Genomic DNA, 18,262 nt, shown 5'->3' on the forward strand with positions numbered 1-18,262 from the left:
GTCAAAGTGTTTTGCAAAATGGAGTTGTTGTTTTCTGACCAGCCCTATCCAGTAGAACTCAGGGTTCACTTAATATAGAACTAACCCTTATTAAATGGAGCTGTGCTGACTTACACCAGGTGAGGGTCTGGTCCATTGAGTCTAACAGGATTCCACTGCTTCCCAACAACAGAATACACAGGAACTATAGCATGGAGATCAATTTTCCAAACAAATCCAATTTATGATGACTACACAACCCATGTCTTATAACAGACAATTTCTTTGTGTATCATATATGGGAGCTATACAGCCTTAAATAATATGTAATACGCTGGGTAATATAATTCAATTTCAGAATTAGAAGGATATTTTAATGAATCTATAAAAATGTATGCAACTCTCAGAACTACATGATATGTACAGCAGTATCTGGAGCATTATCTGGAAGCTTTCAGTTAGAACTTAGTGCTAAAGAGGCAAGGCATGCATTAAATATATGCACCACCTAGTGTCTTCAGAATGTCCATTGCATTCATTATTCAATTGCAGTACAGTACTCGCTAAATGCTATCTAGAATGAAAGTTTAAACTCTAAGCAAACAGTTTACATTGTATATATTTATGCTAAAAGAAACAAAAATCAGTCTCTCTCTCTCTCTCTCTCACACACACACACACACACACACACACACACACACACACTTTTGACAATATATGCCAGCAGTAAATATCTCCTGAATTAGGAATTTCATACATAATATTTGAAGCGTAATGCCTATCCTCATATTTACAGCAGTCTTGGTTTTGGCCTACTCCCAAGAAGTCATGAGGCATCTATCACCATAAAAGTCATGGACACTTGTATGACTCAAAAAGAAAAGGAGTACTTGTGGCACCTTAGAGACTATCAAATTTATTAGAGCATAAGCTTTCGTGAGCTACAGCTCACTTCATCGGATGCATTTGGTGGAAAAAACAGAGGAGAGATTTATATACACACACAGAGAACATGAAACAATGGGTTTATCATACACACTGTAAGGAGAGTGATCACTTAAGATAAGCCATCACCAGCAGCAGGGGGTGGAAAGGAGGAAAACCTTTCATGGTGACAAGCAAGGTAGGCTAATTCCAGCAGTTAACAAGAATATCAGAGGAACAGTGGGGGGTGGGGTGGGAGGGAGAAATACCATGGGGAAATAGTTTTACTTTGTGTAATGACTCATCCATTCCCAGTCTCTATTCAAGCCTAAGTTAATTGTATCCAGTTTGCAAATTAATTCCAATTCAGCAGTCTCTCGTTGGAGTCTGTTTTTGAAGCTTTTTTGTTGAAGTATAGCCACTCTAAGATCTGTGATCGAGTGACCAGAGAGATTGAAGTGTTCTCCAACTGGTTTTTGAATGTTATAATTCTTTACGTCTGATTTATGTCCATTCATTCTTTTACGTAGAGACTGTCCAGTTTGGCCAATGTACATGGCAGAGGGGCATTGCTGGCACATGATGGCATATATCACATTGGTAGATGCGCAGGTGATTTGAAGGTATACATTGTCACCAAATGTGAAATAGTTCCATATATTTCCAGTTCCATAAACCTGGAAATCCTGGACGCCCCATCATCTCAGGCATTGGCACCCTGACAGCAGGATTGTCTGGCTATGTAGACTCCCTCCTCAGGCCCTTCGTTACCAGCACTCCCAGCTATCTTCAAGACACCACCGATTTCCTGAGGAAGCTACAGTCCATTGGTGATCTTCCTAAAAACACCATCCTAGCCACTATGGATGTAGAAGCCCTCTACACCAACATTCCACACAAAGATGGACTACAAGCCGTCAGGAACAGTATCCCCGATACTGTCACTGCTAACCTGGTGGCTGAACTTTGTGACTTTGTCCTGACCCATAACTATTTCACATTTGGTGACAATGTATACCTTCAAATCAGCGGCACTGCGATGGGTACCCGCATGGCCCCACAGTATGCCAACATTTTTATGGCTGACTTAGAACAACGCTTCCTCAGCTCTCGTCCCCTAATGCCCCTACTCTACTTGCGCTACATTGATGACATCTTCATCATCTGGACCCATGGAAAAGAAGCTCTTGAGGAATTCCACCATGATTTCAACAATTTCCATCCCACCATCAACCTCAGCCTGGACCAGTCCACACAAGAGATCCACTTCCTGGACACTACGGTGCTAATAAGCGATGGTCACATAAACACCACCCTATATCGGAAACCTACTGACCGCTATTCCTACTTACATGCCTCTAGCATTCATCCAGATCATACCACTCGATCCATTGTCTACAGCCAAGCGCTACGATATAACCGCATTTGCTCCAACCCCTCAGACAGAGACAAACACCTACAAGATCTCTATCATGCATTCCTACAACTACAATACCCACCTGCTGAAGTGAAGAAACAGATTGACAGAGCCAGAAGAGTACCCAGAAGTCACCTACTACAGGACAGGCCCAACAAAGAAAACAACAGAACGCCACTAGCCATCACCTTCAGCCCCCAACTAAAACCTCTCCAACGCATCATCAAGGATCTACAACCTATCCTGAAGGACGAGCCATCACTCTCACAGATCTTGGGAGACAGACCAGTCCTTGCTTACAGACAGCCCCCCAATCTGAAGCAAATACTCACCAGCAACCACACACCACACAACAGAACCACTAACCCAGGAACCTATCCTTGCAACAAAGCCCGTTGCCAACTCTGTCCACATATCTATTCAGGGGATACCATCATAGGGCCTAATCACATCAGCTACACTATCAGAGGCTCGTTCACCTGCGCATCTACCAATGTGATATATGCCATCATGTGCCAGCAATGCCCCTCTGCCATGTACATTGGCCAAACTGGACAGTCTCTACGTAAAAGAATGAATGGACATAAATCAGATGTAAAGAATTATAACATTCAAAAACCAGTTGGAGAACACTTCAATCTCTCTGGTCACTCGATCACAGATCTTAGAGTGGCTATACTTCAACAAAAAAGCTTCAAAAACAGACTCCAACGAGAGACTGCTGAATTGGAATTAATTTGCAAACTGGATACAATTAACTTAGGCTTGAATAGAGACTGGGAATGGATGAGTCATTACACAAAGTAAAACTATTTCCCCCTGGTATTTCTCCCCCCCACCCCACCCCCCACTGTTCCTCTGATATTCTTGTTAACTGCTGGAATTAGCCTACCTGCTTGTCACCATGAAAGGTTTTCCTCCTTCCCCCCCCTGCTGTTGGTGATGGCTTATCTTAAGTGATCACTCTCCTTACAGTGTGTATGATAAACCCATTGTTTCATGTTCTCTGTGTGTGTGTATATAAATCTCTCCTCTGTTTTTTCCACCAAATGCATCCGATGAAGTGAGCTGTAGCTCACGAAAGCTTATGCTCTAATAAATTTGTTAGTCTCTAAGGTGCCACAAGTACTCCTTTTCTTTTTGCGAATACAGACTAACACGGCTGCTACTCTGAAACTTGTATGACTGTGTACATTGGACAGGATTTTATACAAAAACTTGAATTCAATTTAGTAGAAAAAAATTCATTTCTATAATACAATTTATTACTACGGAGTGTGGTAGAAGAAGCAATTCTGTGAGTAGTTGGTTCACAATTCTCTCACTTAAGCTGTGTGCGCCTATTTTATGTTTATTCTCTGAAAGCATTAAAACAATTGACTTTTACCTGCACAAATGCTCAAAAAAATGTTAGTTTCACAAAGGCACTTTTTTTAATCTGGTAAAAGTTATACTTATCCAACTAGGGAACCCAATAATAGCACATGACTTGCAACCGATCACAAATAGGCAGCTCAGATTTTAATTGTTTGAATAGCAAGCCAAATAAGAGAAATTCTCTCTCTCTCTCTCTCTCTCTCTCTCTCTCTCTCACTGATCCACACCCACAAACATGAACCAATGCAAATCAAAAGATATCATTCTGTCTAGGCATTCTCCAAACAGAAAGGCAAAATTCAAATAAAATATTCACTCCAAGTGAGATTTTCAAAATTGAAAAATCCACTGGGAGTTGGGCATCTAATTCCCTTAGGCACCTTTAAAACTCTCAGCCCTACTTTGCTTTGTTGCTCTTCTGAAAATCTCACCTTCAGCCCTTTACATTGATACACACTCCTCAGGTGGAGGAGATGCAATGATGGATACAATAACCCACTCCCCCCAAATGCGTTTCCCCACAAAGAAAAATAAAACACAGTCAACTGAAACAGTGAATTTACATTTCAGCTAATTGCAGGTTTGATACTGCCTCCTTAAATCAGATATCTGTGCCTCACAGTGGGGCACTGTTCCAGGTCACTTGGAATTAAGAGAAGACTGTGAAGCTTCATTTTAAACTCAGATCAAATACCTGCTGTGGAGTCTTTTGTTTGACATTCCATAATTCTAATGAACGGCAATCAGGAGAAAGATTTTTGGAAGCTAACCTGCCCTTATCCTAAATGACCAAGATGAGGAACATTCTGCTGAAGTGAAGGAACATAGTCAGCCATTTTTATATCAGCTACATGAAGGTCTACATTAGTCTTTCGATCCAAGAATGAGAAATGTGCACACAGTTTGAAGTAAAAAAGAAAAGGAGTACTTGTGGCACCTTAGAGACTAACAAATTAATGCTCAAATAAATTTGTTAGTCTCTAAGGTGCCACAAGTACTCCTTTTCTTTTTTGCGAATACAGACTAACACAGCTGCTACTCTGAAAACAGTTTGAAGTGATGTCTTTTACAAATAAAATAAGAAGATTAATCCCTGCACATCTCTCAGAGACAAGGAGGCAGAATCCCTTATTTACTATCTGGGTATTCTTTCAGACCTAGTGAACACTTGTCTTAATATGTACCTCCAAATTAGAGCAAGAAGATGGAACATATCAGCCTTATTCTGAGCACAGCACAAATGAATTCTTCTAGAGACTACATAATAGGCTAGGGGTCCAGAATTCTTTGCCCATGTTGCATCTTTGCATGTGCATTGACTGTTTTGATGTACAAGTCCATATTCTCTGTATTGCAGACTAGAGCATATGCATGCAGCCAAAGTATAGATGCTATGTTCTGAAGTTCTGGCCTCATATAATGTAAATATTTTTTTCCAACACCAAGGACACACCTCAGTAAACACTTATTAATATTTTCTCTCTCTGACGAGAAAATTCTTTATTCAAATTTGGCTTCTGCGTTATCCCTTCTTTTAATCAAATCCTATGCGTCCACATGACCTCTTGACTCCTTACACATCAGTCTGAGGGCTGGGGAGGTAGTCTTGGATGCAAGACTTTGATACAACTCTTTGATGCCCATTGGACTCCAGTTGTAGTATCCCTCAGAGCTGGACCTCTTTGCTTGAGCATAGAGACAGACATTTTCCATTCCCAAAACTTGGTTTTAAGGTTTCTTTTCTATATTTTATCCAGTTCAATAGGAGTTTTGCTTTAAGTGTTTTATGGATTGTAAAGTGCCTTAGGATATGCAGCATGATAAGCATTTGAGAATGGGCTGCTTGTGTTGTATTGCTGAAGTTCTTGTCAAGCATAATTTAAGAGACTTTAATCTCTTGTTATGATAATACCCTGAAAGAAGCCACAATTTGATAACAAAACAAGTTGGATTGGGAGAAAAACAAAAGCTCACTAAGGAAGATTCTTATATAACACTTTTTTCTGTAAAGCTTTAGATCTTACAGCATGTTTAAAGAAACAATGAATGCTTTGATTTTTCATTTATTTGCAATGGTTCAATATAGTTCTCTTGTGGTTCTGCAGCACTAGAAAGACTGTCATCCTAAACTTGAGGAAAAATAAGCAGCATTTAAAAAAAATTGGCTGTATTTAAAAAAACTAAACAAAAAACCTAAACAACATTTCTTCTCCCATTAATTTAAATGGAAATTTTCTGGATCTAGTACAACTATTGTGTTACCCTAGCACTTAGATTCCAACTGAGATCAAGGTCCCTTTTTGCTACATAAACTATAAGATTTCTTACTGTGTATAAGTAGACAAAGAAAAGGTGGGGAAACAGGCACAAAGAGCCAAAGTCACTTGCCCAAGGTCATATGGAAAGTACGTGAGAGCTGGGAATAGATTCAGGTCCCTCTGAGTTCCAGCCCAGGACCCCATCCACTAGAACACGCTGCCTTTCTCTCCTTTGTCTGGGAAGATTTCCTAGTTGCGATATTGTTAGCGTATGTTTTCCTTTTTCTCTAGGATTAGAGATGAGGGGAGCTGTGCATTCATGAAAGGAACCAGACAGAAACCCTCTTTGTACACAGAAAGGACAGAGCCCAGGTCACAGCAGTGAACATTGCCACCATTGCTATGAAGAGGGATTACTCTCCAAGCCTAGCTGTTTGTGGGCCTGCTAAATGAGGCCTTTGCTAAAAGATTTTTTTCTAGCGATGGTGGTGGGTTTGTGTGACACGGACATTTGCCCACTGGGAACTGAATTGAGCCACCAACTCATTTCTTACAAGCCAGCCAGCCAAGCATTAGTTGGTAACTATTTTTCGTTACTACCAACCTTGGCAGGATGCAAAAAGATGAACAGGTGTTAGGGCATTCTATGTCCCCTTACCAATTCCCAAAGTCTTCTCATTCCAGGCTTGTTATTCTATCACCTGCAAATAATTCCTTTTTCGGGAAGGCTTTCAAAGGCACAAACGGGCAGTTAGGCACCAAATTCCCATTGAAAGTCAACTGGGTTTCAGCACCCAATTCCCATTTGTGCATTTTAAAATCATTTTCTTTACTGTTAAAGAGCTTCTCCTGAAACAAATAGTAGTAGTCAGCCAATTATTAGTATCACACTAGCTCTTAGACACTCCAAGAAAGATCAGAGCACTGTTGTCCTGGATGATCCATAAACACATGGTAAGACAGGTCCTGTCCCAAAGAGCTTGCCATCTAAATGGACAAGACAGACAAAGGGAAGCCTTATTATTCCCATTGTACAGACGGAGTACGTACACACACACACACACACACACACACACACACACACACACACACACAGTAACATGCCCAAGGTCACAGAGGGAGTCTATCGCAGAGCTAGGAACTGAACTCCTAACTCCTGAAGGCACTGCCATAATCACAAAATTACCCTTCCTCTCTAAAGGTAAGGCCTGCTAATAATTAGTAAGTGACTACGGTCATATATCACATCTACCAATGTGATATATGCCATCATGTGCCAGCAATGCCTCTCTGCCATGTACATTGGTCAAACTGGACAGTCTCTACGTAAAAGAATAAATGGACACAAATCAGACGTGAAGAATTATAACATTCAAAAACCAGTTGGAGAACACTTCAATCTCTTTGGTCACTCGATTACAGACCTAAAAGTGGCAATTCTTCAACAACAAAACTTCAAAAACAGACTCCAATGAGAAACTGCTGAATTGGAATTAATTTGCAAACGGGATACAATTAACTTGGGCTTGAATAAAGACTGGGAGTGCATGGGTCATTACACAAACTAAAACTATTTCCTCATGTTTATTTCTCCCCCTCTCCCTCCTCCCCACCACTGTTCCTCAGATGTTCTTGTCAACTGCTGGAAACGGCCCACCTTGATTATCACTACAAAAGGCTTCCCCCCCCCTCGACCCCGCTCTCCTACTGGTAATAGTTCACCTTACCTGATCACGCTCCTTACAGTGTGTATGGTAACACCCATTGTTTCATGTTCTCTGTATATATAAATCTCCCCACAGTATTTTCCACTGAATGCATCCGATGAAGTGAGCTGTAGCTCACAAAAGCTTATGCTCAAATAAAATTTGTTAGTCTCTAAGGTGCCACAAGTACTCCTTTTCTTTTTGCGGATACAGACTAACATGGCTGCTACTCTGAAACCTAAGGTACATTTTGTTTCTTTGATCATAGTATTTTGATATCATAGAATCACAGAATATCAGGGTTGGAAGGGACCTCAGGAGGTCATCTACTTCAACCCCCTGCTCAAAGCAGGGCCAATCCCCAATTTTTGTCCCGATCCCTAAATGCCCCCTCAAGGATTGAATTCACAACCCTGGGTTTAGCAGGCCAATGCTCAAGCCACTGAGCTATCCCTCCCCCCTTCTTTTTTGTTATTAAAAAAGTCTTCTCATTAGAACACTCCAACCCAGGTTATAAATTGTGGAAGAGACAGTAAAAGCAGCTAACGGACTCTTAAAGGCAGCCATGAGGACAATATTGCCCAGCAGGCTTTTCCCCCTCTGGTCTGATTCAAAAGAGGATTAGACATTTATATAGATGAGACATCCACAGCAATTGTAGGTAGAATTTTTTGCGGGATAAGGATAAGGGCATATTTGTTTATTTGTTTTGGAAAGAAGTTTCCCACTTGGGGAAGTTCTTCCATGGCTGACCACTGCTGGATTTCTCCCAAGTATCTGGTACTGTTAAACAGATCCCTTGGCTGATTGTGGCAATTCCTGTTCTCCTACATCACCAACATTACTGAATAGCTGGATGTCATTGAGAGGTTAGGAGGACAAAACCATCAACTGAAGTTAGATAAGTAAGTTACAAAAGATGAAATAAGAAGTTTAGATTTGCTTGTATTGTTAGCTATTTTCATAATCTACTTGCAACGTGCATTACAAATTGTCTATTGTCTTCTAATGATCTGTAACAGACTATAAAAACAACATACTTGCAAATATCCATGCTATATGGGTAGGCCAAATGATACACTGTGGCACAAGACAAGTTCTTTAAAAGTAGAAATGGAAAATGAAACAAGTTTCTATTTTCTATAAATGAATCCCACCATCTGCTCCATTACAATAGCAGCAACATCGAAAACAACAGAAACAGCAGCCTCTGGTGTTAAATTTCTGCTCTCAGTCTCAGACTCCACATTTCCTCAGAAAGCAAGACTAAAAATACAGAAAAGATACATCAAGTTGCCCTGTGGGATCCCTTGTACCGTGAGTAATTTTCCATCTTAGTATATATCATATCATATTATTTGTATTTGCCATCTGTAATTCACTATAAAAGTACCATTATATTAGCAATTTTCATTCTCCATTAGTGAAAGTCCATCTAGGTCTGAAATTCAGTTACGGTATCAAGGAGGACACTCGTTTTCCTAGCATGGTAAGCTCATTTCACCTCTTCAGAGATATTCTTTGCATATGAAGAGACAGAAATGATACATCTTCCCAGCAACTGTGAAGAAATTATGCATCGAGTAGCACATGGATATAAAAAAAAAAAAAGAGACTAACCATAAAATCTCAGAAATAGGTTAGCACAAAAGAAGTGTTATGCTAGTTCTAATTACATTAATGGAACATGTGCACAGAAAGAGGTCATCTAGTAAGCAAGTATATGATGGAGTTTATTTGCAGATCTGTGTGCCATGACAGTATTATATGCAACACCTTGATTTGATGTTTGGCCACAGAGGAGGGAAGTTACTGTGCAGAGCTACACTGACCTGCACAAAGTTAGAGGTAGTGTACTGTATTTTCTTTGCAAAGTAGTAATGTGCAGAAGTACTTTGCTATGCAACAAGTGTGCTGTTAAAAAACACAAAAAGAATGGGCTGCATCTACCTACTGCATCTAGATGTTGAAGTGACCGCTGCCCTCTGATGTAAAGAATTAGGGCCCATTCATGTTGAAAGAAATTCTGGCATTCTACAGGTGTAATCACACCACCCTACTAAAATTTCATGCATAATTTGTGGCAACATATTATAGGAGGATAATGAATTTGGAAAGTTATCAAAGAGGGCAACAAGGAAGTGAGAAGATGTCAGGAGTTGACTTGTAAGAATCATTAGAAAAATCTAGATTTGCATTCATAAAGAAAAAGATGAAGGAAGATGGCCAAGTGGTCCAAATACAGAACTGGGACCAGGAACCTCCATATTCTAGGCTCAGCTTATCCAGAATCCTTTCTGTAGCCTCAGGCAAATCACTTTACCTCTCTGAACCTTAGTTTCCCAAACTGTGAAATGGAGCGAATATGTTACTATGAGTATACCAAGCATGCATCATTCTGAAGGATATAGCAAAGGCAGATATCAACTACTAATTAATATGGTGACATGAACAGAAACTGCAGGTGTTGGCTCAGGAGCCATCTCTCTGCTGAGAAGACCATTTGTGTGAGCAACTGAATGAAGAGAGTGACAGACACACTCTTGAAAGGTATTACACACTGGAGTACCAAACAAATGGATGGACCATATGATCTTCTTTCCAACCTTAAGTCCATAAGCAGAATGCCCATGCCGAGGATGCCTTAAATGATATTCCAAATATTCCAAAACAAATCACACAAATGGACCATAACTATTATCCACGATTATTTCGTAACATTTTGTATATTACCTACATCAAATGATTAGAATATTTCATGTACATCTAGACAACACATTCACCACATATGGACTTTAAAAAGAACAAACAAATCGGTACGTTGACACTGTGTGGATTCAATTAGCACTTGGCAGGTCAGCATATCCCCCCCACATACTTTCAAGTTGTAAACTGTTAAATGTATTTTTAATAACCGAGAAGCTTCATTCTCAGCAGGGTACCAGGTACAAAGAAATGAATCTCAGTGAGGCTCTCTAGAAAACAACATACATATAATATATTCCTTTCAAGCAGTTGTTTTAAACACCCACGCGCCTTACTCCACATATTCAAAGAAGTGGAATTAGCCACAGCAACACAATAATAAGCCTCACACGAAATGCCATAGAGAACTGTTAGAGCTCCAATCCAGGGACTCCAAATACTTAGCAAATACTAAAGAGTTCAGATGAACGATACCCCCAATGAAACAGGAGTTCCATTTACAAATGAGAGAAACTGAAGAAGACAGGTAAAATTAATTTGCCCAAGGTCACAGCAAATCAGTGGCATAGATGGGATTAGAACCCAGATCTTCTGACTACCAGTCCTCTACCATAACTACAAGACTATTACAAATAGAATTCAGTATTTGTGCCTTTTCCCAGAAAGCATTTCTTCTGGTTCCATCTCCAAGAGTGATATCTTCCAATAATTGTATTATATTGCCCCACTGGGCCATAGAATCCTGGCCAGGGTCTCAGCTATGCAACTATCTAGACTGCTGTTGTCCTCAGTTTTACACATTTATTACCAGAAGTTTTAGACTGGAAGCAGATATTGTTCCAATACCTTGTTGGCCACGGACCCATCCTTATTCCATTACATGGGTTAATGGTGCTCTTTATCTTCATAAAATCTGTAGCAATATGCAGTTGCTGTCATGCAGTACTGTAAATGCATAGGCACCATTTGAAGAAGAAGGAAAACACTTAATGATTCTTATTTAGAACAAAATGTACTTAGATCTAGCAGTATCACCCAATGCATAGACATGGGATTTATAAACAAGACATTGTGAGAAGGATGTTTATATTTTGCAGACATCTTTATATCGGATATGGGGATGGACACAAAGTATAGTTTTCCGTGCATCAGTGAGTTAATTAACAGGGAAATATTAGTGACTTTCTATGTCCCATTTTTCAAATTACCAGTATCTCTCTGTACAATGTTTATTGCAAAATAAAAGCCTGCAGCTATGCACACATTCATTCTAATAGACTTAAAATGCAATGCGAAGATTATGTGCAATCATTCCTTTTTGCTTTTAAGCCCTACTCTGAGTGAAACTCTGGAATGCAATTTCTCTTAGAGGTGGCTCTAAGACAACTTCATAAACCATAATCTTATAGCTCAATGGATCAGTAACCGGGGTTAACTGCTCCAGCTAAAGCTACAAGTAAACACTATGCAACATCAAAAAAAAAAAAAAAAAAAAAAAAAAAAAAAAAAAAGAGAGAGACTCTGCATCCACTGAAGTGGTTCTAAAAATACCTTGCTATCCCTCATAATAATGCCTAAAAACAATTGCACATTAGCCTGGTACCTAAAACATCCTGTATGGTACATTTTAACTAAGTAGCTGAAGCTTGTTTCTAACAAGAGAGAGGGCAGAAAAAGAGTTGGCCTGCTGCACGTGACTTGTAGTGTGAAATTTCAGATGCTTAAAGGGGCCTGATCCTGTTACTATTGAAGACAATGGCAAAAACTCCCAGTGTTCAAAATGTGCTGGAGAAAGTCCTTAAACCTTCCTTCACCCCACACGTTCTAATATTTCAGATTTAAATACACACACAGTTTCCCCAGGGAATCATATATAAATTATTATATTTATAGTCACATTGGGGGTGAAAAAGTAGTTAAACTGCATTTTGTTCCCTGTCACATTCAATCCTGAAAACAAAGTTCACTTTTTATGTACAGGAACTTTTGTCCCATGGCTCCTAAATACTACACTTCACTCAATTACACCAAAATCTTCCCACGTATCCCCTCTGCATTCACCCTTATCTTTATGCTAAACAAACCATTTGGTTTTATTGTGGAATAGCACATGAGCATGGACAGCTAAACACACAGGAACTATAATGAGATGTTACCAGCTACCTGCTAATGACTTATTTTATAAAGACTAAAACAACAAAGTACATGGGAAAGAAAATGGAATGATGAACATAATACACATGGCAAGGATGGAGACCTACACAGACATTATTACTCCTGCATAACAGACAGTCTCAAGAGATTCCTTCAGGATCTATTCAGACAGCATCAGATTTTGATTACTCTAATCTGGAAAAGAAGCCGAACAACAACTGATGTATCAATCTCAAGTTCCAAACAGTCAACAACAACAAAAGCCCCGCAAAAAAAAAAAAAACACAACAACAAAAAACCACCACCACTAGCTTCCAACAGCACATATTTTCCTTGAGAAGGATGGCAAACATGAAAACATGCCCCCACACACACACTTATGAGAAGTCCAAATATAATAGCCAAGGTGTCAAGGATTCCAGATGCTGAGCCGTTGACATTCTTTGGCTAGTTGCTTGGCAGATTTTCTAATTGAAGAATTTTAGCAGGACAACATTAAATAAAAATGTGGGAACCAGTGTGTACGAGAAATAAACATATCCCAGACTGGAGTGTTATTTGACCAGTAATTAAGTTCTCATTGCTACAGGAGGTGGTAAAGTAAGGCAGGAGGCTTAGGGATTTTGTCCAAGGGGTACATTTTCACACCCTGGAGCCCAAGGGACACTCGGGCTACATCTTTCTCACCCACTTTAACAGGCTGGAGTTCTCTCTGCCTATAAAACAAGCAATCCTGTGGTAAATCATCTCTGTTCTCAGTAAGGATTCGAACGACTGGTCACAATTTCTACTGAAATTCTGTCCCCCCCCCCCCTCCAAATGAACTCCTGGACACGATGTCCTGCAGCAGGACATGCTTTTTTCTGATCTTCCCCCCCCCCCCAAAAAAAAAAACAGCCCATCCATTAGAGGCGCACCATACGCACAAAAAGAGTGATCCCCGTTCAGTGCATGCAAAGAACTCCAGGATGCAGACAGATATAAAGGTGCCACTGAGTGGGGAGAGGAAGGGGCTAACCTCACCCTACCCTCTTTATTTTTGGAAGCTGGTTGAATAATTTCCCTTGCATGCATCAAACGTACACACGCACAAGGAGCAAACCTGTGAGACGTAACGAAAGCCAGGGCTGCCTAAGCAAACTCCGCATCCCCAGCACCGAAGGAGGGAAGACAGCTCCCGGCTCGGTGCTCTTCCCACTCAACCCCGCAGCCCCCGCCCTGGGACGGACGGACGGACGGACGGGGGACCGGTGCACGCTGTCCTGCTGTCTCGCCCCCCACTTACCTCTGAGGGCAGCAGCCCAGCTGCAGAGCCCCAGCAGCAAGAGCAGCCGCCTCCTCAGGCGTGCGGGACACCCGCCTCCTGCAGCCCGGGGCCCCATGCCCCCTCCTCGCTCCCCCCGCCAGGCTCTCCGGGCTCCAGTGGCAGCCTGGGACTTGCCTCCCTTTTATTACTGAGCGGTGCCCTGGGAGGGGCTTTGAGGCTCCGGGGACTGGGGAGGGGGCTCAGTGGGTGCCGGGTGCCCCCAGCCCCGCGCTTCCCGGCGGCTGCCTCTCGCCGCCCGCATTCCGCACCTCGCCGCTTGCCAGGCGCCCGGCTACGGACGAGGCGGAGCGGCGGCGAGCCGGCAGCCCCGGCGAGCCCCCCGCCCCTCCACCGGCAGCCAATTAGGCCGGGGCGGGGCGGGGCCTGGAGGCGGGAGGGGTCCCCGGACCCAGGCAGGGGCGAAGGGATGGAGCAGGTGCGCGCTGGGCGACAGGCGGGCGCAGGGGGCAGCGGCTGCCGCAGCAGAACGAGGGCGACCCCCCCCCCCCCGTCCCCTCTTCCACGTCTTCCCCCCCCTCCCGAACTGCTGCCCGGCCTGCGGGGAGAGGGGAGACGCGGCAGCTGCGGCTTGCTCCCCAGAAAGGTGACAGCGCTTCCCCTTCGATCCTCGCTCCAGGCTGGGGCCGATTCCCCCCCCCCATCCTCCTGCCAACCTCCTTTCCCACCCCTTCTTCTTCTTTCCCAAAAAGAAAAGGAGGACTTGTGGCACCTTAGAGACTAACAAATTTATTAGAGCATAAGCTTTCGTGAGCTACAGCTCACTTCATCACTGTAGCTCACGAAAGCTTATGCTCTAATAAATTTGTTAGTCTCTAAGGTGCCACAAGTCCTCCTTTTCTTTTTGCGAATACAGACTAACACGGCTGCTACTCTGAAACCTCTTCTTTCCCAGTGATCACGCCTCAAGCTAGCCCTTTCCCCCGCCATACAGCCCTGGGGAAGCTGGTACACGGCCGGGGGCAGCCTTCAATCTTCATGAGGGGGGCTGGGATCCTTCTAATTTCCTTTCCGGTTTTTTGTTTGTTTGTAACCTGTCTACCAAAGCATCATGGTTGGGTATGCGAGCACGACAGAGCAATAGCACACGTCAGCTTAGGGCTCGACTCTGCTGACTTTACATTGATGTAAAGCAGGAGCAGCTCCACCACAGTCCAGAGTGCAAAAGGGGTAGAAGTGGATCAAGATCTGGTCTTTAGTTTAGTTTTAAAACAGTGTGTGTGGGGGGGGGGGTGTCCCTAACTTCAAGTGCAAATCTCAGCTTTTCATTAAACTATGGAGTCCTGACTAGCACCACCACCAGGTGTTAAAAAAAAAAAAACACTACAACAATACCAGTCACTAAGAATACAAAGAGCATTCCTACCCCCTCCATCCCTTCCATAAAGGAGGTAGGTTCTGTGTCATACTTGATTTCCATTGCATCCTGCTAAATGTATTTTTATATACATTTCCTTGCCAGCCTATAACTGTTCCCCGCCACCTTTATTTTTTCCCCTTTACTCCATCATATTTTTGATGAGGGGAAAAAAACAAAGAGGTGCACTGAAGTAGGTGAAACATGAAATCAGCTGAGATATAATAGATATATTTGGCTGATAAAGGCAACTGCAAAATTGAAATATTAGTATATGCTCTGTCAAAGAACCTTATGCATCAGCTACTGCTGGAGAAACTTTCAGGTATGAAGAACAGCAGCAAAGCATGACCCTGGATTCTAAACAAACTAACATTTTCAAATCATAAGATTTCAGTGAGTATGAACTAAATAGCAAGTTTGAACAGTCCAAGTTATTTGTTACTAAGACCATTCAAGACAAAAACGGTCTAACACTTGCTGCTAAATTTCTTAAAGGAGCCATTTTAGACTAATTTTAACCAAAAGTAATAGATTTACTTGTAAAGTCTCAGGAAACCCATTCTGTACTCGAGGAGTAAGTGCTGTAATTTTGGGGAGAGTACATTATATTCTTCATACTTGACAAAGCAGTTGAATTCCTACTTTAACAGCAAACTCAACTCATCCTAAATGAGGAGCCATGATCAGTCTTCCCTAAGAATATACAAAACAAGCAATGTCTATCTGAGGATGTGAGAAAAAGGAGACCAAGACCAGCACAGGGTGTGGTCCCTTCCAGCTCTACCTTTCTAGGATTCTATGAAATGGAGACACGGGAAAGCTGAATCAATTTTGGGGAGTAAGAATTTAGTCAGGAATTACAATGTTTTTAGGGGACCAAGAGGTTGTGGCAATGGAACAAACAGGCTTGTTTTAATGGGAATAAAAAGAGAGTACTGACCTTTCCTTTCCTTTCCAATAGAGCACACATCACCTGATTCCTCAGCTACCATTGATAAGAGAGTGAGTGAATCATATTTATATTGTCCCTGCTATACAAGGACTATTTGCTGGGGCTCAGCATTTTGTGTTTCTAGACCATTCTTTCCAATGCTGCCTAACTGTGTAGAAATGTATCTCCTATTGGGACTCTGCCTTCCATATTTGGTACAAAATAGCCCAGCATGGTGTAGTGGACAAAATACAAGACAGACTCAGGACTACTGGACTCTATTCCCATCTCTGAAACTGACTCACTGTGGGACCTTGTTTAATCTGTGTCTCAGTTTCACGATCTGTAAAATATGGCAAATATCTATCTCATGGGGGTAAAAAGACTTAATAGATCTCCAATTCCCTGCCCATTGTGTGTTTGTGAAACTTCGCTAATGCCCAATTAAGAGCAGATGTTGTAAAGACAGAGATCAAAAACAAATGTACATTTTCTCCAGTAGCCTTAGGGGTCACCTTCATACCAAGTGAGTTCCCAAAAACATGGAGCAATAAGCTGGGAAGCTGTGCAGGAACCAAAACTTTGCCTGCTATATTGTGCATTTCGGAGCTAGTCTGAGAAAAGCCCACCCAAAGCAGCTGCTATAACAGATGTGGGCACATCACCACCAGCAGCCCAATTGTCAATATGCGGAGACTACTTTGCTACAACACTTTCTGTGTCAGTGCAGAAAAAGAGCGCCTAAGATACTGCTTGTAGTGCCTTACGCTCTCAACACTAAAGTACTCCTTCTCTTGGTCTACCCACCCCAGCAGATTTACTCCAAGCCAAAGTAATTATCTATTCCTGCCCATGCTACTGAGTGAACGATTGATGCTTTGGATAAAAGTTCCAAGTTTCCTGCTTGTAATGCAATTATGACAGGGGCAGGCAAGAAGCACAAGTTTGAAAAAAGGGCAACATCTGGTAACTTCAATCAATACTCATGGAAGTACAATTAAATGGAATATTCAACAAGAAATATATCTGGGGGGAATGCTGCAATTTTGAAGGGAAATCTGACTTCAGTCAGAACTTTGCATAATTTAGACATCTGTGCATGCTGATATTTTACATCCATATATAGACACAGGAGGTATGATATACGCAAGACCTTAATATATGGCTGTCCATGTCTTAACAACGCAGTTGGCATAGCCTTTTGCCATAAGGCAATGCACAGTGTTTAATAAGGGAGATACTCACATCATGACTACAGGCTGCTTTTTGATGTTAGGATCTAAGCAGGAGTGGAGAAGCAGTCAGGACTTCTGCCACTGGGGATGGAGAGGAGAAAGGAGATAGCCTAGTCAAGAGAGAATGGAGCAAAGATTACAAAGGAGAACTCTACTCTTCCCTAGGGCTCTACGGGTTAAGGCTCACAAAAAATAATATCTGTTTTCTGACAGTGCATATTCCCCATCTGGGACTCTCCTCCAAGAATCTGGCAGCCTGAAGTTTAGATGCAGCTGCCGACACAGAGAAATGAAGAAGGAGGCAACAAAATGCTTTTCAGCATCACCATCTTTGAACTTGTAAAGTGCTATAGAGACGCTGAGTGAGTTTGCCTGCAACGAGAGATATTAGGCTGCTGAAGAGAGGTGCCCAAATTTGAACACAGGGCTCTGTATCTTCCTTACAGGGCAATAAACTACACTTGACACTCAATGGAATCTTCCAGCTGAGTTTGCAAAGGAGCTTTCAGACACTATTAATCTTCAAGTGAAACAGATAAAGTTTGCCGTTGTGTGATTAATTTTTGTTTCTGATTTGAAATACAAACCTAAAGGACCCAATAGTGATTTGCAATAAATCAGTACACACATCCATGTCAGATAACAGGGGCATCCCAAAACACATTTTCAGTGGCAGATAGGGTACTGGTTTGTTTGTTTTTTTTAAATTTACTTTGTGGTTCCTGCAACTAAAACATACATGGGATGTCACCAGGATGTCACTGGGCTCTGATAAGATGTAGCACAGCTATGCATAATGTATCTAATAATGCAAAAGACAATAAGTGTATATCCAGGCCACCAGTCTGTACGACAGTGAGTACTAAGTACTTACCATTTGACACTAATGCA

The 18,262-nt window shown here is 41.8% G+C and overlaps 1 protein-coding gene across 7 annotated transcripts in view; it reads right to left on the reverse strand.

The window, feature by feature from the left end:
* The window catches only part of UNC5D (unc-5 netrin receptor D), a 441,192-nt gene that overhangs the window by 299,686 nt on the left and 123,244 nt on the right, over nucleotides 1-18,262 (reverse strand). For 3 of the 7 annotated variants that reach the window (XM_038384987.2, XM_038384986.2, XM_038384981.2), the window contains exon 1: nucleotides 13,807-14,150. The exons of 3 other annotated variants lie outside the window; for them this stretch is intronic. In XM_038384987.2, the coding sequence (XP_038240915.1) occupies nucleotides 13,807-13,903 (97 nt within the window). In that variant the 5' untranslated portion in view covers nucleotides 13,904-14,150. Of the gene's footprint in view, nucleotides 1-13,806; nucleotides 14,157-18,262 lie in introns of those variants that run through there. One more of the 7 variants, XM_038384980.2, reaches the window with a different exon arrangement.

This window comes from Dermochelys coriacea, chromosome 26 (genome assembly GCF_009764565.3).
Source record: "Dermochelys coriacea isolate rDerCor1 chromosome 26, rDerCor1.pri.v4, whole genome shotgun sequence".
Taxonomy (NCBI): Eukaryota; Metazoa; Chordata; order Testudines; family Dermochelyidae; genus Dermochelys; species Dermochelys coriacea.